Source organism: Geotrypetes seraphini, chromosome 6 (genome assembly GCF_902459505.1).
Source record: "Geotrypetes seraphini chromosome 6, aGeoSer1.1, whole genome shotgun sequence".
In the NCBI taxonomy this organism is placed as follows: domain Eukaryota; kingdom Metazoa; phylum Chordata; class Amphibia; order Gymnophiona; family Dermophiidae; genus Geotrypetes; species Geotrypetes seraphini.
Window position 1 is genome coordinate 232,769,907 of NC_047089.1, and position 27,826 is coordinate 232,797,732.

At 43.7% G+C, this 27,826-nt stretch overlaps 1 protein-coding gene across 2 annotated transcripts in view; it reads left to right on the forward strand.

Moving 5' to 3' along the window:
- DOP1B (DOP1 leucine zipper like protein B) overlaps positions 1-27,826 on the forward strand; it is a 245,892-nt gene that overhangs the window by 24,132 nt on the left and 193,934 nt on the right. For both annotated transcript variants that reach the window (XM_033947781.1, XM_033947782.1), the window contains exons 3-5: positions 2,816-2,997; positions 3,459-3,629; positions 5,292-5,481. In XM_033947781.1, the coding sequence (XP_033803672.1) occupies positions 2,816-2,997; positions 3,459-3,629; positions 5,292-5,481 (543 nt within the window). The remainder of the gene's footprint in view (positions 1-2,815; positions 2,998-3,458; positions 3,630-5,291; positions 5,482-27,826) is intronic.

Consider the following 27,826-nt stretch of genomic DNA (forward strand, 5'->3'; position numbering starts at 1 on the left):
GAAACTCATGAAAATTCTTTGACAGGAAACAGTTCCAACTTTTGGTACAATCTTTTGTCCTTGTACTAATAGACTACTGCAACATATTATACCTCCCCTGCCCAGCGGCTATGATAAAGCAACTACAAGCAATACAAAGTACAGCCCTAAGACTCAACTACTCATTGAAAAAATATGACCACATCACAGAGACATACTACGATTCACACTGGCTCCCAATACAAGCAAGAGTACACTTCAAATTCTATTGCCTACTATTCAAAGCTATTAACGGAAACAGCCCAACCTACTGGAACAACCGACTAATTCAAGCCACTTCAACCAGACACAGGAGAACCCACTCACTATTCACACACCCGCCAACCAAAAATGTCAAACGAAAAAAACTATGACAACCTAATGGCCACCAGAGCAGCAAAACTAGACAGACAAATCACCAATCTGCTGTCTTCGACCACAGACTACAAAACCTTCAAAAAAGAAACTAAAACTCTACTCTTCAAAAAATACATAAAACCTATTTAACACGACCAGTTCCTTTCCAAGCTCCACCTACCACAATAGTCCTATCAAATCTAAAATGTTCAAATTACCCAACATGTATTACCTTAATTTCTCGATAATTTCTATGTAATCCGCCTGTATATCTTGTAACTTCATGACAATTCTTATGTAATCCTCCTTGATCCGCAAGGTAATGGCGGAATAGAAATCACTAATGTAATGTAATGCAAGCCAGATCTTCTTGGCAAACAGCTGAGAGCACTCTGCTGCAAAGCTTCTCCTTCTGGAGAAGATCCCTACAGAGTGGTCTTGAAAACATTTTGTTATAAGACAGACTTCCCAATCTGGCATACCTGCAAAATCACCATTTTGTGTGCATAATTTAGATTCTTAAAGATCACATCACATGGCCATGCATAAAATGATTGCTGAGGTCCCACCCTGTGGGCCCTTCAACCCAGAGGGGGCCAAGGTGATCAGACAGTTTGATCCTTGGGGAAACTAGGCCTCTAGGAACCCCAGCAGTTCTTTTTCAAGGACTGATTCTTGCAATCCCACTAGACGGAGGTTGTTCCTCTGGGAGTGATTCTCCAAATTCTCTAAATGCTCCTGAGAGACTTTCAACTCTTAACTCTTTTTGCAAAGTGGTCTTGAGTAGTTTCCACCTCTGTAGCACAGTCCTCCAGTTCTCTGGTTCACTGTTGAAACAAGGTAAAAATCACAGCTTAACTCCTCAAGTTTACCCTTGAACCTGTCCCAACTGTTCATCAATTGGCAGTAGCCTTTTGTCTAACATTGCCTCCAACAGGTGAATCACCTCAGCCTCTACCTCAATGACCCCATACGGAGCTGTCGAGCCTGCCAGACTCTGAGTCACCACCATCTTTTCATCGGCATGCCGGGCCTGCTCCTTGTCCTTGGCAGCTTTGACACCATCTCGGCCTACAGAAATATCGGATCATAGCGGCAGCAACAGCTCACACTCTTCTACTCTTCCTCCTCCTCCACCAGACATACACATTGCTGTACATCAAAACACAGAAGAGACGGTCCCTGCTCAAAAGAGCTTACAGTCCCATCAAGACAAATGGGACTAGGTGCATCAGTATACTCCCACATAATCTTGGTAAGGTTCGGAGCTATACAACAATCATAGAGTCAGGTTAAAGAAAAATATCTTAAGGCAGTAGGACAAAAAGTATTGAAAACAATGTGGGAGCTTTGTTTTCTGCCGAATGGAAAAATCAAAACTGGGAAGTGGAGGAGACCAGTGCGTGAAGATAGGGTTGCACATGATTAGAACTTTAGACTAGACCAGACATGGGCAACTCTAGTCCTCGAGGGCCGGAATCCAGTCAGGTTGTCAGGATTTCCCCAATGAATATGCATGAGATCTATTTGCATACACTGCTTTCAATGCATATTCATTGGGGAAATCCTGACAACCTGACTGGATTCCGGCCCTCGAGGACCAGAGTTGCCCACCCTTGGACTAGAGCACAGGTGTCAAAGTCGGTCCTCGAGGGCCGGAATCCAGTCGGGTTTTCAGGATTTCCCCAATGAATATGCATGAGATCTATGTGCATGCACTGCTTTCAATGCATATTCATTGGTGAAATCCTGAAAACCCGACTGGATTACGGCCCTCGAGGAGGGACTTTGACACCCCTGGACTAGAGTATAAAGATCTGAGCTCTGGAAAAGCAATTCTGTCCCAGCGTTATTGAATGCCGTCACTCATGTGCCTGACCCACTCTTGCTTGTCAGTGTTACAATCTTTATCCAATGTGCCAAAAGAATTTTAAGTAACAAGCTAAGCCTCTGAGTAAATACTCCAGACAGCTCAGAGGTGTCATGTTTGTACAGTAATTTTGGTTATCCTATGAGAAGGGGCAGGGAATAGGGGATGATAGGTGAGCATTTGAATCAATATGACTGTTGGATTCTCCCTTGGTGACAAAAAGTTCCCTCCCACTAGAGCAGAATCGCAGTAACAGATTATGGCAAATAAAGCCCAAAATGGCCTGTGTAGAATGCCTGATAAGGTGGTTAAAGAATTTTTTTAACTGCTTCATGTAGGTTACTCTCCTATTTCTGTAGAAACAACAAAAACCCCATAATTTCATTTCTGATTTTATCTGAAGCATCCAGCCCTTGGCTTCTATTCTCAGGATCCTCTTTTTCTGGATTCATCTCACCCTTTTTGAATTCCAGTACTGCTTCTTTTTTGGTTTTGTTTGTTTCAAAAGGTAGTTCAGCCTGTAGAATGTACCGTTCTTATTTCTTTTTTTTTTTCTGTTTTCATTTCCAGGCTCTCCAAAGCAATTTGAAATACTCCCTCTTGCCAAGACGCCTGATTATTACCAAGAGACTGGCTCAGTGCTTACATCCTGCTCTACCCAGTGGGGTGCATTTAAAAGCCCTAGAGACTTATGAAATAATCTTTAAAATTATTGGCACAAAATGGCTTGCCAAAGACTTATTTCTGTACAGGTAAATCGGCTTGTTTTCTGCTTTCAGGAGATATTTACACACCTAAGATAAGCAGGTTTAGGCTGACAAGAGGTGGTATAGGAGATCTTTAAGGAAACACTGTAGCTTGGTTTGGAGGCATCTCTTCTGAGCCAGTATGGAGCTAATGCTTCATCACAGACTTAGGATTTACCCTTCTGTCTATGGTTGAATTTAAAGCCCTGGTATATAGTGTTAAAGGGACAGCATGAGACCAAGAGTGCTGTTCTGTTTCCTGTTTAGACATTTGAAGATCCCATAGCATTTGTGATGCAATTTTATTTTCATGGCTTGGTTCCATCGCAAATTGTCCAATTCTTCTTGTTGAAGGAACCCATCTTCTAAATGAAGAAACTAATCCTCGGAAACTCTTGTGACTTGATCTTTACTGTTGGTTTAATTCTTCACTAATCCTTCATTTTCTTTTTTTTTGTTCTCAAAAGCTCTGGCTTGTTTCCCCTGTTGGCCTATGCAGCAATGTCCGTAAGACCGGTTCTGCTGGATTTATACGAGACCTATTTTCTTCCACTGCAGAAGGCGCTACTGCCAAGTCTTCAGGCCTTCATAACAGGGCTCCTGCCAGGCCTGGAAGAAGGATCTGAAATTTATGACAGGTGAGGAGGTATCAATGTTTGTAAATGCGTACTTTGCACAGCAGAGCAATTCACAGAATGTTAAAAAACTGTTGAAGAAACACATCTTTTTGCAAAATGAAGTACGGATTCTGAAATATGTTTTTTATATGATACTAGTTTTTTAGCCCGTTACATTAATGGGTGGTAGAATAGATGTGTAGACTTAGGCATTTATTTCTCTCTTTCTGTATGTGTGTCTTTCTTTCTTTCTCCCTGCCCCCCTTTCTTTCTGTCTTTTCTTTCTGTCTCTCCCCCCTGTCCAGCAGTAGCCCTTTTCTCTCTGTCCAGCAGTACCCCTTCCCTGCTCCCCCTGTCCATCAGTAGCCCTTCTCCCTTCTTTTTACCTACCAATATTCCCATTTCCCCTTTTACCTTTCCTATTTCCACCTTTTTCACCCCATCCAGAGTACCTGTTGCATTGTTGGTGTTCCAGTTTCTCCTCTTCCTTGGGTCTGGGCCAACTATTGTGGGCCAGGATTGCTAGGGGTTCCCTGTGGGACAGGCAGGGGCAAGGGTCAGCAGAGTTGGGGCAGTGTATGGGGCCTCTGCCGGGTCGCGGGGAGCTGTTGTCTGCTCCCATTCCCTCTTCCACAGCCGCCACCACCAACATGTCTGCCCAGGCGAAATGCAGCGTTTTCTTTTTTGTGCAGTATATTTAATACTCAATATAAAAAAATTTTTTAGTTTTTAATTTTTTTACCTACCCCCGTTTCCTTATGTTTTTTCCCGTATTTGTTTTTCTTGATATAACAGATGTAATCTTTGCCCTTCTTTCCTTCCCATTTCAAGTTTGTCTTGTCTTAAATTGGATGTTAATGAATTTTAATTTGTGCATCTGTAATTTTATGTCTTTTTTACTTGTGTACATCGCTTTGTAAACAGATTCAGCGATACATCAAATATTAATAAACCTTGAACCTTGTAGCACTTGAGGCATTTGGGCAGATGGAGCCAAGAGTGAGAATGTGCAGTGTACATGATTTTCAATGATAACCGCCATATTTTTCTTAGTCTTACTTATATTTTTCCGTCTGTTTTTCCAAAATCGTTCAAGATCAATGGGCATACAGCGATAAAATGATCACTGGGTCATAAATTCTGTCGCTAGGGTGATTAGTGGGGTAACAAGGGTAGCCCATATAACTCCCACATTGAAAAGCTTGCACTGGCTGCCAATTGAGCAAAGAATTCGGTTTAAAGTGCTGTCCATGGTACATCAAATAGTACAGTGTTCCCCTGGTCATTCGCGGTTCGCTGTTTGCGGTCCCGGTCATTCGCGGATTTTCTGACCGCGAATGGCCGGGCAGGAGAGGACAGCCGCAGCGGCAGGAGAGAGCAGCCAGAGTGCCGGCGAGTGAAGGAAATCACTTGCGGTATGCTCCGCCCACCTTTTCCTGCACTAAAGTCGGGCCTCACCAATCAGGAGCTGCGTGATTGGAAGAATGTAAAAATAAGTGATATCTAATGGGTAATTTTGAATAAAAGATTCTGATATTCTAGCCCAACACATTTTAGTTCCAGTTGAGCTTGATGCCCAAAGATAGGTCTGAAAAGTAATATTAAATGATAAGACACCTGTGTGCGTTTTTAAGGTGTGTGGTGTTTTGTTTTGTTTTGTTTTGTTTTTCCTTTGATCCCCAGGACAGATATTCTGCTTCAGAGGCTGTCTTTGCTGATAGGCCAGGAGATGTTCTACAGCGCCCTCTGGGGGAGTGTGCTGGTTAGCCCTTCCATCAGACTTCCTGCTTCCCTCTTTGTGGTCAGTCACATCAACAGGGATCTGCCTGGCAAAAAACAGAAATACATGTTGGGGTCAGACTACAAGCTGGCGGTAAGCATGTAACACTGATTAAATGATACCTCCCCCCACCCCATATTCATACCACAGGAAATCACCAGCAATCCCACTGTCTAGTGATACCGGAAATTCAGTGCCCGCGCCATATCTGGCGAACAGCGTAGACAGGAAATTCAATCTTTGGTCAGCTAAAACAAAGCCGGTTAGACCAATATTCAGCAGCTGGCCAGCTAAGTCTTAGTAGCCAAAGGTAAACCACCCTTTTAGGTGGTTATATCTGGCCTCCAAAGTTAGCTGGTGAGCCGATGAAAATTGGTGGTGACTGGCTATGTCATGTGACATAGCCAGTCACTGGCCAATCCATTGAGCTATGTGCTATTTAGCCAGCCTGGAGCCGTTTCTGGCCGGCTAAATAGCGCTGAATATTGGGCCCCTTGTGCCTGCTCTAAGACTGACTCTTGCTTCTAGAAAATTGCTTGGGCAAGGGAACGAAAGATGAATTAAGCTACTAGCAATGACTGCACCCTTTGTAGCTCTGGCACACAAAGCAATTAGTGCACCGTTACCTAGAAAAGCTTGGCCAGTAAAGGCGAAGGGTGGAAGAAAGATGCTTGTTCCCCTGTTCTGCTGCTTTTAAATGGATTTTTCTGCTGGTAACAAGATGTTAAGCTTTTTAAAAAAATGCTGTCTTTAAACTCTAAGCCAGTTTTTATCTGACTTGAATTCAGTGCGCTTCATGTTTATACTCGATGAAATTGACCTGGTCAAAAGAACAATGCTTTTAAACTCAGCAAGGCATATTATTATAATAGGATGTATTTTTCTTTTAAATGCATTAGTATAAATAACTTTTGAGAACTGTTTAATAAATTTGGAGAGTCACTTTTGCAGGGATCCACTGAGTATGGAATTTATAAACACTCTGGGACCAATATTCAAAGGATTTATGCTCTTAGCTTTGAGAGTTATGCTCATAAATTGATCTCTCTGAAAATTTACAAAAGCAAACTAGTGAAATTTTTGAATAAATATTTATGTAGTCTCTCTGAAAAGCAGGTGGCAGCAGGGGTAGATTTAAGGCAGGGAAAAGAAGCCAAAAGCTTAGCACTAATTTTCAGTACCTAGGCGCATAAATTAAGCTCATAAATCTAGGCAAACAAATAGCTGTTCTAAATTTAAGTCCTTGGTGCGGTAGAACATGGCCTTAGCGTGCTCTTACATAGGCCGTTCTCATGTTCTAAGGCCATTTGTACTACAGCAGTAAAATGGATGATTTTCCATTATTTAAATTAATGGCCATACACTAATGTTACTGGTGGGGATGCCGAAGTCCCACCAGTCGAAGAAATCCACTGTTAAAGCCGCTGCCTTCCTCGTACTGCCTCATGCTGCAACTCTGAGTATGCTTGGGGAATGCAAGTGTTGGTGACTGGAGGCATGCCACTGACTTCCTCATTCCTGAAGCAGTGTGAGGAGGGAGACGACTCAGGCAGCAGATTTCTTTGCCTGACAAGGCTTCAGCTACCTCACTAGCCATTGAACAGGTACTGTGGCTTTAGAGGAGACCGGACCTCCAAGGACCCCCATATCTTTCTCTTGCCCCCAGGTCTAACTCTCTCTCCCTCTCTCCTTTCCTTCCTACTTACCCTTAGGTTCAGCTCTCTCCCTCAGGGACATCTCTCCCTAGTCTCCCTTCCCATTTTGGCCCTACCTGGTTCTCTCAGTTCCCTTGCCTGCCTGCCTGGTGTGGCATCTCTCCCCCCAGATCCAATGTGGCTGCTCTACCCCCTGCAGCCGGCTTACCTTTAAATCCAGTCTTTGACCCTGCAGACCAGTGGCAGCCATACAAAAAAGTTGCCTGCATTCTGTACCAGGCCTTTGCCGTTGACTGAACCTTCCCCTTATATAAACAGGAAGCTGCATCGGGGCAAGCTGGGTCACAGGAAAAGGCCCAGTGCAGGCTGCAGGCAGCCTTTCTGTATGGCTGCCACTGGCCTGCAGGGCCAAAGCCCGGATTTAAAGATAGGCTGGCTGCAGGGGGAAGAGCAGCCATGTGGATCTGGGGGAAGGGGCAAGGAGGAGCAGCTGCATTGGTCCTGGGGAGGTTGGGGGAAGAGTTGCCAGACCAACTTACTGGGCATACGGGCAGCAGAAAGTGGGTTGCACCACGATTAATTGTAATTTTTTTTTTTTTTTTACAGTTAATAATGCATTAATCGTGCCGTTAATGTGCAGCCCTAACTTATTCATGTCTTTTTTGCAGCAGATGTAAATTTATACATAGGTATAGGTGTGCTATTGGTCTCACCACTCTCATCTCCAATTCCCCCCCCTATCAAACCTTCAGGAAGTTAACTAAAACTTACCTTTTTGACAAATTCCTCTGAATGTTCCGATCTCCTCCCTCCTCCACTTCTGACCTCGACTCCCCCCCAGACTCTTTACCGCCGTAGGTTACACTTCTGTTTGTAACACTTCACTATTTGTAACACTGCTGCATGTAACTCATAGCAAACATAACTACTCCGAATATATTACCTACCTGCAAAAATTAACTTCTCTGTCAATGTATCGTCTAAAATGTAAATGTAACTGATTGAAAAATGCATAGTCTAAAATGTTAATGTAACATTAACGAAATTGTAACTTCACTGTAATTGTACAGTCTCTTCTTCTGTTAACCGCATAGAACTTCCATGGTATTGCGGTATACAAGAATAAAGTTATTATTATTATTATTAATTCTGGGAGCTAATTTTATAAATGCACTTGTCACCTATGTTTCCTTTTATTAAAAAAAACCCAAAACAAAAAAACAACCAATTTCCCAAGATGAATCGACTACTAAAGAAAAGAATGCTAACTGTCATAATCTTACTCCTGCTCCTGCTCCTAACCAACAGGAAGACAAATGCAAACTACATCTACTCAATACCAGTCATCACAACTATAAACAGAAACCACCATCCAGTCTGGTCTATCTTAGGGAACACAAACACCAATCACCAGACCTATATACAACACACCATTACTCCAGCATGGAAAGGAAGACTTTCTCACCTCCCCAAGTCCAAAACATACACCTACCCAAGAACACTCATATACTCTTTAACAACTGGTCCACAAACAGAATTTACCACTCTTACTTGTGCCTACCTCAACATAAGAGCCATAGGCCCAAAAACAGAACACATAAAAGACTGGATACAAAACGAGAACATAGACTGCCTAATCCTCACAGAAACCTGGCTAACATTGGACGAAGACCCCCAGGATTACAGAAATCTGCCCAAAAGACTACAAAACAGCAGTGGTCTGCAGAGAAAACAAAAGAGGAGGAAGTCTAGCCATTATAATCAGAAAATCACTTAACATTAATACACTAGACAAAATATCCACTCCTTACATGGACCTTCTAGCATGCCAGCTCTCATGCTCCACACTAAAAGAATCCATGACATGCATACTATGCTATATAACACCAGGAAACTGGAACACTGCAAAATCGGAATTCGAAGATTTCTTATACCGAAATTCACTATTGACCCCATACAACCTTATCCTAGGCGATCTAAACCTACATCTCGAAGATCACTCCTCCAAACAAGTAGAAAACCTACTATCCTTTCTCGAAGCCTTAACATACAAGATCCTAGACCCACAAACCACTCATGAAAAAGGTCACCAAATAGACATCGCAGCCTTCATGATACAACAGCCCCTTCTCCCAGATATTCAGACATCAAATGGAAAGTGGTCTCGTTCACTATGGTCAGACCACTATACATACTCCTTCAATATTAACTGGGCCAAAAACAAATCTAAACATAAATCCCCAAAACTAACCTACAACTCACGTAAACATATCTACCCCTCCAAATTCTGGTCAAAAACAGATGAATTAATCCAAGACTCTAACCCCAAAGACTTCATTTCACAATGGAGCAGCTTAAGTAAAGCCACCTTAAATGAGCTAGCCCCAATGCAAACAAAAACCAGAATCAGCAGACAATCTGACAAATGGTTTGACAACGAACTACTCCTACTCAAAAGACAATGCAGACGACTCGAAAGAAAATGGAGGAAAACCAACCAAGAATCCACAAAAATCGCATGGAAAATACTCATCCTACAATACAAGCTACAATTAAAAGACAAAAGAAAGACATACTACACCAACCTAATAGGCAGAGAAACCCAAGACACTAAAAAACTATTCCAAATACTGAAAGAACTCACAGACGCCAAACCTTACCTGGCCACTGATAACACCCCTCCCCCCTCAGCCTCCACACTAGCAGAACACTTCAAAAATAAAATCACAAATGCCAGGAACAACCTCGCAGGAAACCCAACTCTCCTAGATGAGATCACTACAATCCTCTCAGACAAAGAATCTACAGCAGCAGATAGAACCTGGTCCCTCTTCCCCACTATACAACACTTCAACAAACTCTACAAAAAATACAGTCATGCAGCCTGTGACCTAAACCATTGCCCTCCATATCTACTAAAAAATGCCAGTATCAAATTCCGCTCTCTCCTCCTACAATGGATGCAAACACTGCTCACACACGGCCTTTTCCCGCAAGACCTCAGCGAAATCATTGTCACCCCTATCCTAAAAGACCCTAAAGGAGTAACGGATCAACCTTCCAACTACAGACCCATAGCATCAATACCACTTTACGTCAAAATAATGGAAGGCCTAGTAGCCAAATTCCTCACTGACTATCTAGAAGATCACAACATACTCCACCATACACAATCTGGCTTCAGAACCAATTATAGCACTGAAATACTATTAGGATCCCTCCTGGACACAGCTAGACAACATCTTAGCACAGGAAAAAAAAATATTCCTCATACAACTAAATCTATCCGCGACATTTCACCTGGTTGACCATAACATTCTTCTACAAATTCTGGATGCAATTGGTATCACAGATAAAGTGCACATATGGTTCCAAGGATTCTTAAAGACCAGATCCTACAGAGTAAAATCAAGCAATGAAAAGTCAGAACCCTGGTCCAACCCCTGTGGTGTACCTCAGGGATCCCCTTTATCCCCCACACTCTTCAACCTCTACATCGCGTCCCTCGGCACCTGTCTAGATAAATCAAACATAATCTCCTACAGCTACGCAGACGACATCACCATTCTTCTCCCTTTTGATCAACTAAAACCCTCCATAATAGACACTATACATAAAACATTAGAAACAATAACATCTTGGATGAAAGACCACAAACTGAAACTAAACTCAGAAAAAACAAAATTCATTCTCCTAGAAAATGATAGGACACCATCCATTACAAACCTAGTAATCAACTCAACCACATTCCCCATGCAAACCACTCTAAAACTACTGGGAGTGACGATTGACAGGTGCTGTACGTTGCAACCACAAATCAACAAAATAATACAGAAATCCTTTGCAATCATGAGAAACCTAAGACAAGTGTGAAAATTCTTCGACAAAACTCAATTCCGGATCCTAGTTCAAGCCCTAATGCTGGGTCTACTAGACTATTGTAACATTCTCTATCTACCCTGCCCCGCGACCATGATTAAACAACTGCAAACAATCCAGAACACAGCTCTGAGACTCATCTACTCTCTGAGAAAACATGACCACATCACTGAGGCGTACCTCCACTCACACTGGCTACCAATCCAAGCAAGAATACAATTCAAGTTCTACTGTCTTCTATTTAAAACCATGAACGGAAACAGCCCAATATACCTAACCAACCATCTAATCCGAACCACCTCAACCAGACAAAGGAGAGCCCATGCTCCATTCACATACCCCCCAATCAGAGAAGTCAAACGGAAAAAAACTGTATAATGGCCTCCTGGCCACACAAGCAGCGAGACTAGACCGCCAACTCTCTACTTTGCTGATAACGACCCCTGACTACAGAACATTTAGAAAAGAAATAAAAACCATACTATTTAAAAAAAATCCCTGATACCCAACAATCGAAACCAACCTAACGCCTCCCCACTCTCTAAAACAACCTAACGCCACAAGAACCATCTCATCTCTATGAACCAAGTTGACTACTCCCTAACTATTCTATAATTCCTCTGGAAATGGCCAGAAAGATCATTTATCCCAGGACAAGCAGGCAGCATATTCTTGACTGATGGGTGACGGCACCGACGGAGCCCCGGTACGGACAATTTTAGAGTGATTGCACTCTAAGAACTTTAGAAAGTTCTAGCTAGGCCGCACCGCGCGTGCGCGAGTGCCTTCCCGCCCGACAGAGGCGCGCGGTCCCCAGTTTTCTTAATTCCGCGGAGCTAAGAAGACGCGTGTTTCCAACGGCTGTTGGAAGTTTTTTTCTCTTTCACTTGCCTTCCCGCTCGCGCGTATTTTTTTCTTCATATTTTATTTCTTCCTTCTTATTTACCTTTTGTGTAAAAAAAAAAAAAAAAAAAATCTTTTTATTTTTCTTTTTTTTTTTTTTTTTTGTTTTTGTCGAATCTGACCCGGCGGGGCCTGTTGGCACCATCGAAGCCTCGGGCTTCGATTTTGCTACAGCAGTATTTCCCTTCATGCCCCCGTCACCGGGTTTCAAAAAGTGTCAGCGGTGTGCACGTCCTATCTCCCTCTCCGACCCACACAAGTGGTGCCTCCAGTGTCTGGGTCCGGACCATAGGGCTGAAACCTGCACCCGCTGTAGTTCTTTACAAAAAAGAACTTTAAAAAATCGACAAATTCAGCAGCGGATCCTTTTCGGTACCGCTATGGAAGTTGCACCGGTATCGACGTCGACGACTTCCTCCAAATCGACTCCGACTACCTCGGCACCGCCAGATCCATCGTCGGTGTCGACTCCTGTAGGTAAGCCGGCTAAGAAGCCTTCCCCTACTGTTCTAGGCCCGCCAGTCGAGCATGCAGTGAGCCAAGTCCTGCAGACTGAGCGCCGGCCCCGTAAACGCTCCGCTCCCATTGAAGTCTCTGCCTCGTCATCGGCATCGACTTCTCCCGAGCGTCGAGCGGCACCGAAGGTACCGAGCAAGAAAAAAACCGGTACCGGTGCCATCGGGACCAACGTTGGATGAGCGCATTGCCTCTATCCTCCAGGTCCAGCTTAAGCAGCAACTCCAACAGTTGCTCCCGGCTCTATTGTCTCCGAACCTTCCAGTGTCGGTACCGACTGAGCCGTCGGTGCCGTCTGTCGAACAGCCTCTTTTATTGTCATCGACTGTTTCGGCACCGCAAAAATCTTTGTCCATGCCTGTTCTGTCAGCAGAACCAAAACGGCGTGCTACTCCTACGGTGTCGGAGCCGGTACTGTTCTCTGAACCTCGTACCGTTCTACATTCTCCAGGTACCGTATCCACTCGGTCTGGTAAATCGGTACGCAAGACTAAACATGCTGATACATCGACTCCACTTTCCCAGGGCCATTTACAATCGGTACGGGACCCTGACTTGTGGGACGATTCAGATGATCCCCTCGGTACCGAGGAGGATTACACATCTGATGAGGAGGAACCATCGGTGCAGGATACTACTGCTAAGCCAGAGCACTCCTCCTTCACTAAATTTTTAAAGGAGATGTCAGACACTCTGTCTATTCCTTTAGAGTCTGACTCTAAAAAATCCAAGGCATTTTTGGATGCCTTAGATTTTGACCAACCTCCTAAAGAGTTTTTAAAGTTACCCCTCCATGACATCTTGAGGGAAACTTTTTATAAAAATCTTTAAACTCCTTTGACAATCCCAGGAGCCCCAAGAAAACTGGAATCTCTGTATAAAGTGATTCCAATACCTGGATTTGACAAACACCAACTTCCCCATGAATCTCTGTTGGTAGAGTCAACCCTAAAGAAATCTGCAGGCGCCAGTATGTATGCCTCTGTCCCTCCTGGCAGGGAAGGAAAGGCCATGGACAAATTTGGAAAGCGTCTTTACCAAAATGCCATGCTGGCCAACCGCTCAGGTAATTACGCATTCCACTTTTCATTTTACCTGAAGCATCTCGTTCAACAGGTAACCTCTTTTCAAAAGTATATTCCGGACCGTAAACTTCCTGCTTTTCAGCAATGTACCTCTAGTCTTTTGCAACTCAGGAAGTTTATGGTCCGTTCTATTTATGATACTTTTGAACTGACGTCTCGTGCTACTGCTATCTCTGTAGCAATGAGAAGATTAGCATGGCTGCGGGCCTCAGAACTGGACGTAAACCATCAGGACCGGCTTGCCAATGCGCCTTGCCTAGGGGATGAGCTGTTTGGGGAGTCCATGGATACCACCACACAAAAGCTCTCCGCCCATGAAACTAGGTGGGACACCTTGTTGAAAAACAAGAAGAAACCTCCTCCTCCTCATCCATTCAGGCAACAATCTTCATATCAAAGGAGGTTTTCTGCTCGACCGGCTCAGCCTCATCCTCCTCAACCTCGCAGACAGCGTCAGCAGCAGCAACAGGCTCGTCAACAACAGCAGCCCACTGTCAAACCGGCTACTCAACCTAAGTCGACGCAGCCCTTTTGACTCCTTTCTCCAGGACATTGCCAGTCTTCCTCCCTCATGTCCTCTACCTCAGCCCATAGGAGGTCGACTAAAAATTTTTCTATCTCGCTGGGAAGCAATTACCTCCGACCAGTGGGTACTTGCTATCATCGCCCACGGCTACTCCCTAAATTTTCAGACTCCTCCACCTGTAAGTCTGCCAAAAGAGTCTGCTTCCAACAAGGCTCAGTCCCTCCTTCTCGCTCAGGAGGTTCAATCCCTCCTTCTTCTCAATGCCATCGAACCAGTTCCTCTGGACCAGCAAGGCCTGGGATTTTATTCCCGGTACTTTCTTGTACCCAAAAAGACCGGAGATCTCAGACCAATATTAGATCTCAGGGATCTCAACAAATGTCTGGTCAAGGAGAAGTTCAAGATGTTATCTCTTGCCACCCTATACCCTCTTCTTTCTCAGGAAGACTGGCTATGTTCCCTCGATCTCAAGGAGGCGTATACTCACATTCCAATTCATCTGATGTCCAGACAATATCTTCGCTTTCTTGTCAATCAACATCATTACCAATACAAGGTGCTACCCTTCGGCCTAGCCTCCTCGCCCAGGGTATTCACCAAATGTCTGATTGTGGTCGCAGCTTATCTCCGCTCCCACAACTTTCAAGTCTTCCCTTACCTGGACGACTGGCTCATCAAGGCTCCTTCTCCTCAGTCCGTTCACAAAGCCACCGATCAGACCATTTACTTCCTTCGACTGTTGGGGTTCTAAATCAATCTACCCAAGTCGCACCTCATTCCAACTCAGCGACTTCAATTCATTGGAGCCATTCTGGATACTGTTCAGATGAGGGCTTTTCTTCCTCCAAACCGCCTTCACACCATCCTTCATCTCTGTCAGCAGGTGTTCCAGCAACCTTCCATCTCTGCGAATCACATGATGGTGCTCTTAGGACACATGGCCTCCACAGTACATGTCACTCCCTTCGCACGTCTCCACCTGCGTACTCCTCAATGGACCCTAGCGACTCAGTGGTCACAAGCGACGGATCCTTGTTCACGACACATATCTGTGACCTCGTCTCTTCGACAGTCGCTTCTTTGGTGGTTGAAATCATCAAATCTATCCAGAGGTCTACTGTTCCATCTACCTCCTCATCAACTGGTCATCACCACGGATTCCTCCCCCTATGCATGGGGAGCTCACTTGAACGAGTTCCAAACTCAGGGATTTTGGACTACCCAGGAAAAGAAACACCACATCAATTTCCTGGAACTCAGAGCGATGTTTTACGCCCTCAAAGCTTTCCAACATCTCCTTTTTCCTCAAGTTCTTCTCATTTGCACAGACAACCAAGTTGCAATGTACTACATCAACAAACAGGGAGGGACGGGATCCCGTCCCTTATGTCAGGAAGCTCAAAGGATTTGGACCTGGGCGACTGCTCGTCACCTATTCCTGAAGGCAGTCTACATCCAGGGGGAACAGAATTGCTTAGCAGACAATCTCAGCAGAATCCTTCAACCTCACGAATGGACTCTCGACCCCTCGACTCTCCAGTTCATTTTCTCTCAATGGGGCACTCCTCAAGTGGATCTTTTTGCAGCTCCCCACAACCATCAACTGCCCCTGTTTTGCTCCAGACTTTACTCTCCTCACCGTCTGGAACCCGATGCATTTCTCCTAGATTGGACCAATCTCTTCCTTTTTGCATTCCCTCCTCTTCCGCTCATGCTGCGCACCTTATTCAAGCTCAAGAGGGAACAAGCCACCATGATTCTCATCGCTCCACGGTGGCCCAGACAGCATTGGTTTTCCCTTCTACTTCAACTCAGTTCCAGGGAACCCATACCTCTTCCTCTGCTGATGCTGTGTAAGCAGTGAAGGAAACAAACACTGCTTCATCCCAACTTACAGTCTCTGCACCTGACAGCTTGGTATCTCTCGGGCTGACTCCAGCTCATGCTCTCCTTTCTCAGCCTGTCCGTTCTATTATTGATGCCTCCAGGAAACCGTCTACTCTTCAATGTTACCAACAAAAGTGGTCTCGGTTTTCTTCCTGGTGCCTGTTACATCACCATAATCCCATATCTACAGCAGTGGGACTGGTGTTGGACTATTTATTGTCCTTATCTGACTCTGGTCTTAAATCCTCTTCGATAAGGGTCCACCTTAGTGCCATTGCAGCTTTTCATGAGCCGATTCATGGAAAACCCCTCTCAGCTCATCCCTTAGTTTCAAGGTTCATGAAGGGCCTTTTCAATGTGAAACCACCTCTTAAAGCCCCTCCTGTTGTATGGGATCTTAATGTGGTTCTTTCTGCGTTGATGAAGCCTCCTTTCGAGCCGTTGGCCTCAACGCATTTTAAATTTCTAACTTGGAAAGTGGTCTTTCTAATAGCTATCACTTCTGCCAGGAGGGTCAGTGAGCTCCATGCACTGGTGGCGGATCCACCTTTCACTGTTTTTCACCATGATAAGGTCGTCCTCCGCACACATCCCAAGTTCCTTCCTAAGGTTGTGTCTGAATTTCATCTTTGTTTGCCTGCTGACGCACTCTTCCTTCACTGCAAGCTAATACTGGACTCCCTCCATTGGATTTAACTCGAATTATTTTATGATTTTTCAAGTCTCATTTTATAATCTGTGTTTTTAGTTACTATTTCAAGTTTAAATTTTATTTACCTTACAGCTCTGTTACTCCGTAAAGGGAACGCCGCCGCGAAGCGTCGGCGCCGACGACTCCGCCCACTTACCACCACCGGCTCTGTTACTCCGTAAAGGGAACGCCGCCGCGAAGCGTCGGCGCCGACGACTCCGCCCACTTACCACCACCGGCTCTGTTACTCCGTAAAGGGAACGCCGCCGCGAAGCGTCGGCGCCGACGACTCCGCCCACTTACCACCACCGGTAGCATTTGCTTTAAATTCCCCTGCTTTGCGGCGCACGCCGAAGGCGCGCGCCAAAGGAGCGCACCTAAGGAGCAGGTCCTGCTCCTTTATGCGCTCCTTCATGCAGCTGCTTCATTACTTCAACAAAATCTCTCCCTTTAACACATTTTATCATTTTATCCTTATCTCTTTATCAACACTACTGCTATTTACATATATCCTCTCAACTTCCTCTACCTCTCTTAATTACCCTATACCCCAATTTCCTAATTTCACAACAATGTCTTCAATTTCTACTATTTGGGGGCGTCGACCCCCTAAGAAAAACCCTTCTCCATCTACTTCTGAACCTAATGCTAGATCTTATATTACTATCCCAATCCTCCCCTCTTCCTCTTTATTCTCCACTCCAATTCATTCTTCCTTACAACTAAACATTGGTTTACTTAACGTACGATCACTTAAAAATAAACATCATCTCATACAAGACACTATTACTCAACAAAAACTTCAGATCCTCTGTCTTACAGAAATTTGGCTATCATCTGGGGAAGAAGCTTACCTAACCCAAGCCTGCCCTCCTAACTTCAAAGCTTTTTTTCACCCACGCCTAGGGAAAAGAGGAGGAGGTTTAGCTGTTATTTTTCACACTTCTATTCTTTGCCAAGCAAACACTTCAAACTCGCCCCCCACCTCCTCTGTCGAAACCCTCCAATTTTGCATTAAATCCCCTTCCTCTATTAACTATAACTTTCTTCTTGTCTATCTTCCACCTCCCGTATCAAAAACTTCACTCTCAAACTTAATTTCCATTATATCTGACTTCAACATAACGTATCCCGACTCCATAATACTCGGTGATTTTAATATCCACTTTAATTCCCCTAACCATCATAACACCTCTGAACTTTTAACGCTGATTTCTGATCTTTCACTAACCTCTCTCATTTCCTCGCCTACCCATGAAGCCGGTAATACCTTAGATATGATCTTTTGCCCTATCTCCGCTACCCATCTTTTCAAAAACTTTCAGTTCCATCCACTACCCTGGTCTGACCACTTTCTAATTAGTTGGTACTTCGAATCCCCCTCTAAACCATTAAATCTCCAAAAACAAAACATAAAAAATACTCACTTTACTCGCAATATCCAAAAAATTACTCTTACAGATATTCAGAATTCCTTCAACTTAAACCTTACAGACTTTTCTTCCCTCTCTCTCGACGAACAAACCTCTCTCTGGAATACTTCTACAACATCTCTCTTAAACTCCCTGGCACCCCAACAGGAAAAAAAGAAATCCAGTTCAAACCTAACCCCCAAAAATAAACAACAACCATGGTATAATGAGAATCTCATCCTTCTTCGCAAACAACTACGTTCTACAGAACAAAAATGGCGAAAAACACCCTCTAACAATCTCCTTATCCTATACAAAGAAAAAGCAACTCATTACAAAAACGCAATTCAACAAGCAAAAAAAGACTATTACACTAAACTTATATCAACCACCCGTAACTCTTCCACTCTCTTTAATCTTGCTCAATCCCTCTCTAAATACTCAAAAAAAAAAACTACCCATAACTTCCACTCCTTCAGCTAACGAATTAATTCTTTTTTTCGATACAAAAATTAAAGACATCAGAACTCTTCTCGGACCAACCCCCCCTCCTCTCTTAACCCATACACAAAATGATTCTTCACATCTCCCATTCAGCTCGATTTCAACCTTTAAAATGCCATCTCTAACAAACTTACTCCTCATCCTGCAATCTTTAAATACTTCTAATACTCCTCTAGAGAGTATTCCTCCCTTTCTTCTTAAAAAATTTTTTTCTCACTTTGGGCCATATATCTGGGAAATGATTTCTAAATCTCTTTCTGACTGTTCTGTTCCTTCGGGTTGGAAAGCTGCTCTTGTCTTTCCAAAAATTAAACAACATAATTCTGATCCCTCTCTTCCCGCAAATTATCGTCCAATCGCTAATCTTCCGTTATTATCGAAACTAACAGAAAAAATCGTTCATACTCAACTATCTGATTTCATCGAAAAAACTCACGCTTTACACCCCTGTCAAACCGGTTTTCGCTCATCACATTCAACTGAACTGTCACTGCTAGGCCTCCTATCAACTATACACTACTATCACGAACACCAAAAATCTGTCCTTCTTATATCTCTCGACCTCTCAGCAGCCTTTGATACTATTGACCATTCTCTCCTTCTAAATAGACTTAAAGACTGCGGTATCTCTGGATCTGCACTTTCATGGTTTAAATCTTACTTCACAGAACGTAGTTTCAAAGTTCAGGCAATGAACGAAACTTCAACTTCTTTAGTTCAAACCTATGGGGTTCCACAAGGTTCTATCCTATCACCTTTACTATTTAATATCTTTCTATCTCCACTTCTAACTATAGCTCAATCTATTGGATTTACTATTTTCGCCTATGCAGATGACATTCAACTCCTTCATCCAATTAACACTTCTAATACTTCTGACATTAAAAATATCAACAATAAACTGGATTCCATAAACGACTGGCTCTACACTAACAAACTTTCTCTTAATGTTAACAAATCTCGTGGACTTTTATTCTCAACAAAAAATTTTGAAACCTTACCTGAAAAAATAGCCATTAAATCAGTCCCAATCCAAATGGAAACAAAAATAAAACTTCTAGGGGTTATTATCGATAAAGATCTGTCATTTCACGATCACATCAGTTCTATAGTAAAAACTTGCTTCTATAAACTTCGTATCATCCGCTCTTTGACTTCAATCCTACCAACCGAATCTATTACAATTCTAGTCCATTCCTTGATCATTTCTCATCTTGACTACTGTAATTCCCTCTTTAACGGTCTTCCACAAAAAGAAATCCGACGTCTTCAATTGATCCAAAATACAGCAATAAAACTCATTTATAAATTAGGAAAATATGATCACGTTACCCCAATTCTGAAAGATGCCCACTGGCTTCCTGTGGCCCATCGAATTACTTACAAAATTATTCTCCTGACCTTCAAAATAAAATCCTCCCATCTGCCTTCATTTCTACACAAACTTCTCATCCCTCAATGTTCATCTCGTACCTTAAGATCCACAAATCAAAATCTTCTTCTGATCCCTTCCATCAAAAGTTTTTATTACACACGGAAAATAAATTTCTCTGTTACTGCCCCAATGCTATGGAATTCTTTACCACAACTTCTTCGTGATGAACAACAATTAGATAAATTTAAAACAGGCTTAAAGACTTTCCTATTCCGTGATGCTTTTATTTCTGTTTAGTAGCTAACTCTCAGTCATCTTCACTCGTTTAACATCACAAATTTTATTCTAATGACTTTTCCCTTCCCAAATGTTGTTTTCCCATCCCCTCTTTCTCCCTTTTCTCTCCACATTGTAACTTTACCCTTCCATAAACCTCTTCCCTCACAATCAAGTTTGTCTAGTCTATGTCTTAATATACACTATTTGTACCCCTAAATGTAGAATATTTTAACTCCCCTTCCCTATTTAATTTATATTTTTATTGTAATGTACACCGGCCAGATATTTATTTGATGGTCGGTATAGTAAAACCAAATAAACTTGAAACTTGAAACTTGATCTTAACCAATCCATCGTTCTACCTGTTTTTTTCCCAAAGCCTCATTCTAATCCAGGTGAACAGGCTTTGCATACCTTGGATTGTAAACGTGCTCTGGCTTACTATCTTGATCGCACCAAACCTCACAGATCATCCCCTCAACTGTTTTTGTCATTTGATCCTAACAAGTTGGGTCATCCTGTATCTAAACGCACTCTATCCAATTGGCTTGCTGCTTGCGTTTCTTTTTGTTATGCTCAGTCCGGCCTGACACTGGAAGGTTCTGTCACGGGCCACAAAATTAGAGCTATGGCAGCGTCTGTAGCTTTCCTCAGTTCCACTCCTATTGAGGAAATCTGCAAGGCTGCTACTTGGTCCTCAGTTCATACTTTTACATCTCATTATTGTCTGGATGCATTCTCCAGACGGGATGGACACTTCGGCCAATCTGTTTTACAAAATTTATTTTCATAATGGCCAACCTTCCCTCCATCCCTCTTTTTTGTTAGCTTGGAGGTCACCCATCAGTCAAGAATATGCTGCCTGCTTGTCCTGGGATAAAGCACAGTTACTTACCGTAACAGGTGTTATCCAGGGACAGCAGGCAGATATTCTTGCGTCCCTCCCACCTCCCCGGGTTGGCTTCTTAGCTGGCTTATCCTAACTGGGGACCGCGCGCCTCTGTCGGGCGGGAAGGCACTCGCGCACGCGCGGTGCGGCCTAGCTAGAACTTTCTAAAGTTTTTAGAGTGCAATCACTCTAAAATTGTCCGTACCGGGGCTCCGTCGGTGCCGTCACCCATCAGTCAAGAATATCTGCCTGCTGTCCCTGGATAACACCTGTTACGGTAAGTAACTGTGCTTTTTGTAATCCGCCTTGAACCGCAAGGTAACGGCGGAATAGAAATCACTAATGTAATGTAATGTGAAACAGGTGTTTGTATTTTTTTAAAGAATTTTAAAGAATTAAAGAATAATGGTATAATAACAAATCAAACTAATATAATATTAAAACAATTTTTAAAATTTTATAAAGACCTGTATTCTTCCGAGCCTTATTTGGAGAAACAAAAAGAGGGGAAAAATTTTTTAGATTTAATTAATGGACCTAAGATTCCTGATCATATAAAACGGAGTTTAGATGAACCTATATCATTAAAAGAATTAGAAACAGCATTGAGATCTCTTAGAGTTGGATCCGCTCCAGGTGGTGATGGTTATACAGTAGAATTTTATAAAACATTTCAAAATATCCTTTCCCCATATTTACTAAATTTATATCAGACACAACTTATAAAAGGTAATATTAAAGGTACTATGGCTGAATCAATAATAATTGTTTTGCCTAAGCCAAATAAAGATCCTACTTTGGTTTCGAACTACAGGCCTATATCTTTGATAAATGTTGATAATAAACTTTTGGCGAAAATTTTGGCTTTGAGATTAGCCAAAGCTCTCCCACATATTATAGATATGCATCAAATGGGTTTCGTTGCTAAAAGACATTCCTCTAATAATACTAGACTATTATTTCACATGTTAAACTTATCAAAAAAAATGGATGAACCGGCTTTTACAGTTTCATTAGATGCTGAAAAAGCATTTGATAGAGTAGAATGGAATTTTATGTATCAGGCTTTAGAATGGTTTGGTATAGGTTCTGGATTTATACAAATGGTAAAAACATTGTATAGCTTCCCAATTGCAAGACTAAATATTAATAATAAGATATCTGATGGTTTTCAATTGCAGAGGGGAGTTAGACAAGGTTGTCCTTTATCTCCTTTGTTATTTGATGTTGTATTAGAACCCTTATTGTTAGCAATACAGCAAAAGAGGGAGATACAAGGTATTCCATATTCAGATATGGAATATAAAATTTCGGCTTATGCTGACGATATTTTGCTTTATTTGAGAAATCCAGAGTCAACCTTATCTTCTTTATTGGAATTAATTGATAAGTTTGGTAAATTTTCAGGTTATAAAATTAATTGGAATAAATCTGAAATTATACCCTTGAATGTTCATTGTGTAAAAGGATTATTTGATACTTTTCCATTCATATGGAAAGAAGAAGGATTTAAATATCTTGGCATTCAAGTTAAAAATACAATTGAAGATACAGTAAAAGAGAATGAAAAATATATATTAAAAAAAGTTACGGAGTTATGTGAGCAATGGAACCCATTACATATTTCTTGGTGGGGAAGAGTTCAAACTATTAAAATGATGATGTTACCTGTAGTTTGCTACCAAATGAGTATGATACCTATTTATTTTCAGGGGTCCTTTTATAAAAAACTTAATAGCATTTTAACAAAATTTCTTTGGCTTGGCAAAACACCTAGAATAGCTTTAGTAACTTTGCAAAAATCAATTAAAGAGGGAGGGGTAAATTTTCCAAATTTCTATAGGTACCATCAAGCCTATATTCTACGTCAGGGTATGTATTGGATCCTCCCAGAACTTATAGATAATACACCAGATTGGTTATATTTAGAATGGCGCCTTATGTTTCCCCTAAATTTAGTTCATTTGCCAAGTATCAACATACCTAGAAGATACAGAGAAAATAAATTATTAATGGATACTTGGAAAACATTGAGGTTTATTGATAAATTAACACCAATCCCAATAAACAAATCAACTAATCAATCTATATGGATAAACTCCAAGATCAAAATTGGCGAAGCTCAAATCCTTTGGAAGAACTGGATTATTGCAGGCATTAGATCTTTAGATGATGTTATTTCAGAAGGTAAACTGCTGGATTTTTCACAATTGCAACATAGATTTGGTCTTAATAAAACACAAAGTTTTAAATGGTTGCAATTGAAGCAGGCCATTCAGGTTGGGTTCCCTGAATGGAAAACATTAAATAATCAATATAGTTTAAAGTTCTTATGTTTTCAAACAGACTTCCTAGGACATCAAGCCGCATTGTGGTATAAATTAATATCTGGATATTTGAATAAAAAACCAAAAAATGGTCTAAGAGATATTTGGAGCATTGAGATTGGACATCAGATTAATGCATCTCAATGGCCACTAATTTGGTCTTGGAGAATGGGATGTACAGTGTCAGCATCTATGAGACAAACTTGGTTCTTTTTATTACATAGAGCTTTTTGGACCCCTACACGTTTGCAAAAATTAGACAGTTCTAAGTCCAATAAATGCTGGCACTGTAATCTAGAACCAGGGACATTAGATCACTTACTATATCATTGTCCCTACATTAAATCTTTTTGGAATTCAATTTGGCCACAAATTAATAAATTGATGGAAAATCATATAGCAATATCATATGATACAATATTATTTGGAATGATGATGAGAAAAAAAAGTCAAATTTCACCAGAAAATAATAAACTTTTATTAATAATGACAGGGGTTGCCATTCAACATATAACCAATAATTGGAAAAATTATAATAACCTGAATTATCCCAGGACAAGCAGGCAGCATATTCTTAACGTATGGGTGACGTCACCGACGGAGCCCCGGTACGGACCTTTTTAACTAGAAAGTTCTAGTTGGCCGCACCGCGCATGCGCTGGTGCCTTCCCGCCCGACGGAGGAGTGCGTGGTCTCCAGTTTCTTCGTTTCCGCGGAGCGAAGAAGACGCATGTGCTTTCAACGGCCGTTGAAAACTCTATTTTGCCTTCCCGCTCGCGATTTTTTTGATCCTTTTTGTTCTATATTTTGTCTTTTGACTTTACTTTCCTTTTCAAAAAAAAAAAAAAAAAAACTCGTGTCTTTTTCTTTGCTTTTTTGCAGCCGGCCCCGGCGGGGCCTGTTGTAATCATACAAGCCTCCGGGTTTGATTTCGCGGAGGCCGTGTTTCCCTTCATGCCCCCGCAACCGGGCTTCAAGAAGTGCCAGCGGTGTGCACGCCCGATCTCTCTGACTGACCCGCACAACTGGTGCCTTCAGTGTTTGGGTCCAGAGCATCGGGCTGACACCTGCACCCGCTGTGCAACTCTCAAGAAACGCACACTTAAGAACCGGCAAATACAGCAAAATATTCTTTTCGGTGCCGGTTCTACCATGGAGCAGGCCCCGACGTCGACGGCACCGCCTAAATCGGCACCGGCCACATCGACACCGCCTGATCCTCCTTCGGGGTCGATAGCGCCAGGTAAGCCGGCTAAGAAGCCTTCCACTTCCCTTGAGCGACCTCCTGTTACAGCGGTGACACCGGTTCTTCCGACGTCCCGCCGATCCCGTAAACGCTCCGCTCCGATCACGGTGAGTGCCTCGTCATCGGCCTCCTCATCGCCGGAGCGTCGAGCAGCACCTATGGTACCGAAGAAATCTAAAGCGGTACCGGTGCCCCCATTGGAGGACCGGATCTCGGCCATCCTCCAGGACAAACTTCAGGAGCAGCTACAGAAGCAACTCCAACAGCTCCTTCCAACCATACTGGCACCGCTCCTTCCGGTACCAGTCCAGACCGAGCCTAGTACCGCCCCACCGGTATCCACCCCTTCGGTACCGCTGAACACATCCATGCCGGTCTTATCTGCTCAGCCTGTACTTCAGACTTGCTCGGCAGAGGACCCGACCCAGGCCCCAGATCGACGCCGGTCATCTCGGGACCGGGATGGACACCATTCCTCCAGGGACAGGGATCGACGCCGGTCTTCATCCCCCGGCACCGTATCCATGCGATCTGGCAAGTCCCTTTCTAAAACACGCCATACTGAACCGGCTGTCAGGGACCCAGACCTGTGGGAGCAATCCCCACTCGGTACCGAAGAGGATGCCTCTTCTACCGATGAGGAACCCTCTATGGCTGAAACCACTTCCAAGCCCGAGCAATCCTCCTTCACGAAATTCCTTCGGGAGATGTCTGCGGCTCTCTCCATCCCACTTGAGTCCGACTCCAAGAAGTCCCAGGCATTTTTAGAAGCCTTGGACTTCGACCAACCTCCCAAGGAATTTCTTAAACTCCCCGTACATGATATCCTACGGGAAACATTTTATAAAAATTTGGAAACCCCACTGACTGTCCCAGGTGCCCCTAAAAAACTGGACAGTTTATACCGGGTCATCCCGATCCCGGGATTTGATAAAACCCAATTGCCCCATGAGAGCCTCCTCGTAGAGTCCACTCTAAAGAAATCTCAGGGATCTAGTGTGTATGCCTCCACCCCTCCTGGCAGAGAGGGAAAAACTATGGACAAATTTGGAAAGCGCCTGTACCAGAATGCCATGCTGGCTAACAGAGCCAACAATTACTCGTTTCATTTTTCATTTTATATGAAACACCTGGTCCAACAACTTTCTGCTCTGGAAAAGTATGTACCTGAGCGTAAAATCCCACTTTTCCAACAGCAGATTTCCAGCCTCCTTCAGCTCAGAAAATTTATGGTGCGCTCGATTTACGACTCCTTCGAGCTTACTTCACGAGCCTCTGCACTAGCTGTAGCCATGCGACGCCTAGCCTGGTTGAGGGTGTCTGACCTTGATGTGAACCACCAAGACCGTCTCGCCAACGCGCCCTGCCTTGGTGATGAACTTTTTGGGGAATCCCTTGATACCACAACACAAAAACTTTCGGCTCATGAGACCAGATGGGACACCCTCATTAAGCCGAAGAAGAAGACTCCACCGGCACGACCATACAGGCCTCAGTCCTCTTATCAACGTCGATTCTCTGCCAGGCCGCTGAATCCTCCTCAGCAACAATCCCGCCGGCCTCGCCACCAACAACAACAACACACTCAGGCTCGTTCTCAGTCCCACCAGGCGACCAAGCCTCTCCCTTCGACTAAAAACCCTCAGCCCTTTTGACTCCTTTCTCCAGGGCATAGCCAGTCTCCAACCTTCCATGCCTCTTCCTCAGCCTATCGGAGGCCGCCTCACCATCTTCCTCCACCGCTGGGAGGCCATCACGTCAGACCTGTGGGTTCTCAACATCATCCGTCACGGATACTCACTAAGGTTCCAAACTCTACCCATAGATCATCCTCCCGTAGAGTCTGCTTCTCACTCCTCCCAAATTCCTCTCCTCCTTCGGGAGGTCCAATCCCTTCTCCTCCTCAATGCCATCGAAGAAGTTCCGCAAGACCAGAGGGGTCAAGGTTTTTACTCCCGCTACTTCCTGGTACCCAAGAAAACGGGAGATCTTCGTCCTATCCTCGACCTCAGGAACCTCAACAAGTGTTTGGTCAAGGAGAAGTTCAGAATGCTCTCCCTTGCCACACTTTATCCTCTTCTCTCTCAACACGACTGGCTATGTTCCCTGGACCTCAAGGAGGCCTACACCCACATTCCAATCCATCAGGCTTCACGTCGCTACCTCCGATTCCAGGTTCAGAATCACCACTATCAATACAAGGTGCTGCCCTTTGGTCTCGCATCATCGCCCAGGGTGTTCACCAAATGCCTGATTGTGGTAGCGGCCTTTCTCAGGTCCCACAACCTACAAGTGTTCCCCTACTTGGACGATTGGTTGGTAAAAGCAACAACCGCTCCACTTGTGCTGCAATCCACTCACCACACCATCTCTTTCCTCCATCTCCTGGGGTTCGAGATCAATTATCCCAAGTCGCATCTGCTTCCCACGCAGCGCCTTCAGTTCATCGGAGCTCTTCTCGATACCAACTCCATGAGAGCGTTCCTTCCTGCCGACCGGCACCGGACACTGCTTCACCTCTGTCGACAGGTGCTCCTCCAACCATCCATCCCTGCTCGCAAGATGATGATTCTTCTGGGTCACATGGCCTCGACAGTCCATGTGGTTCCTCTGGCGCGACTCCATCTGAGAATACCACAATGGACCCTCGCCAACCAATGGTCACAGACCAGGGATCCTCTTTCTCATCCCATCTCTGTAACATCGTCTCTTCAGCAATCTCTTCAATGGTGGTTGAACTCCTCAAATCTTTCCAGGGGCCTCCTTCTTCATCCGCCCCCTCATTCCATGATCATCACCACAGATGCCTCCCCCTATGCATGGGGAGCTCACATGGGGGATCTACGCACCCAGGGACTCTGGACCCCTCAGGAGCGTCAACATCACATCAATTTCCTGGAACTCAGAGCCATGTTTTATGCTCTCAAGGCCTTCCAGCACCTTCTCTATCCTCAAGTTCTTCTCCTATGCACGGACAACCAAGTCGCCATGTACTACATCAACAAGCAAGGAGGCACCGGATCTCGTCTCCTTTGTCAGGAGGCCCTCCGAATTTGGACCTGGGCCACAGCCCACAATCTGTATCTCAAAGCCGTCTATATCCAGGGCGAACAGAACTCCCTGGCCGACCGACTCAGCCGCATCCTTCAACCTCACGAGTGGACCCTGGATCCTCCCACTCTCCACTCCATCTTTGCTCGATGGGGCACTCCACAGGTGGACCTCTTTGCAGCTCCTCACAACCATCAGCTGCCCCAGTTCTGC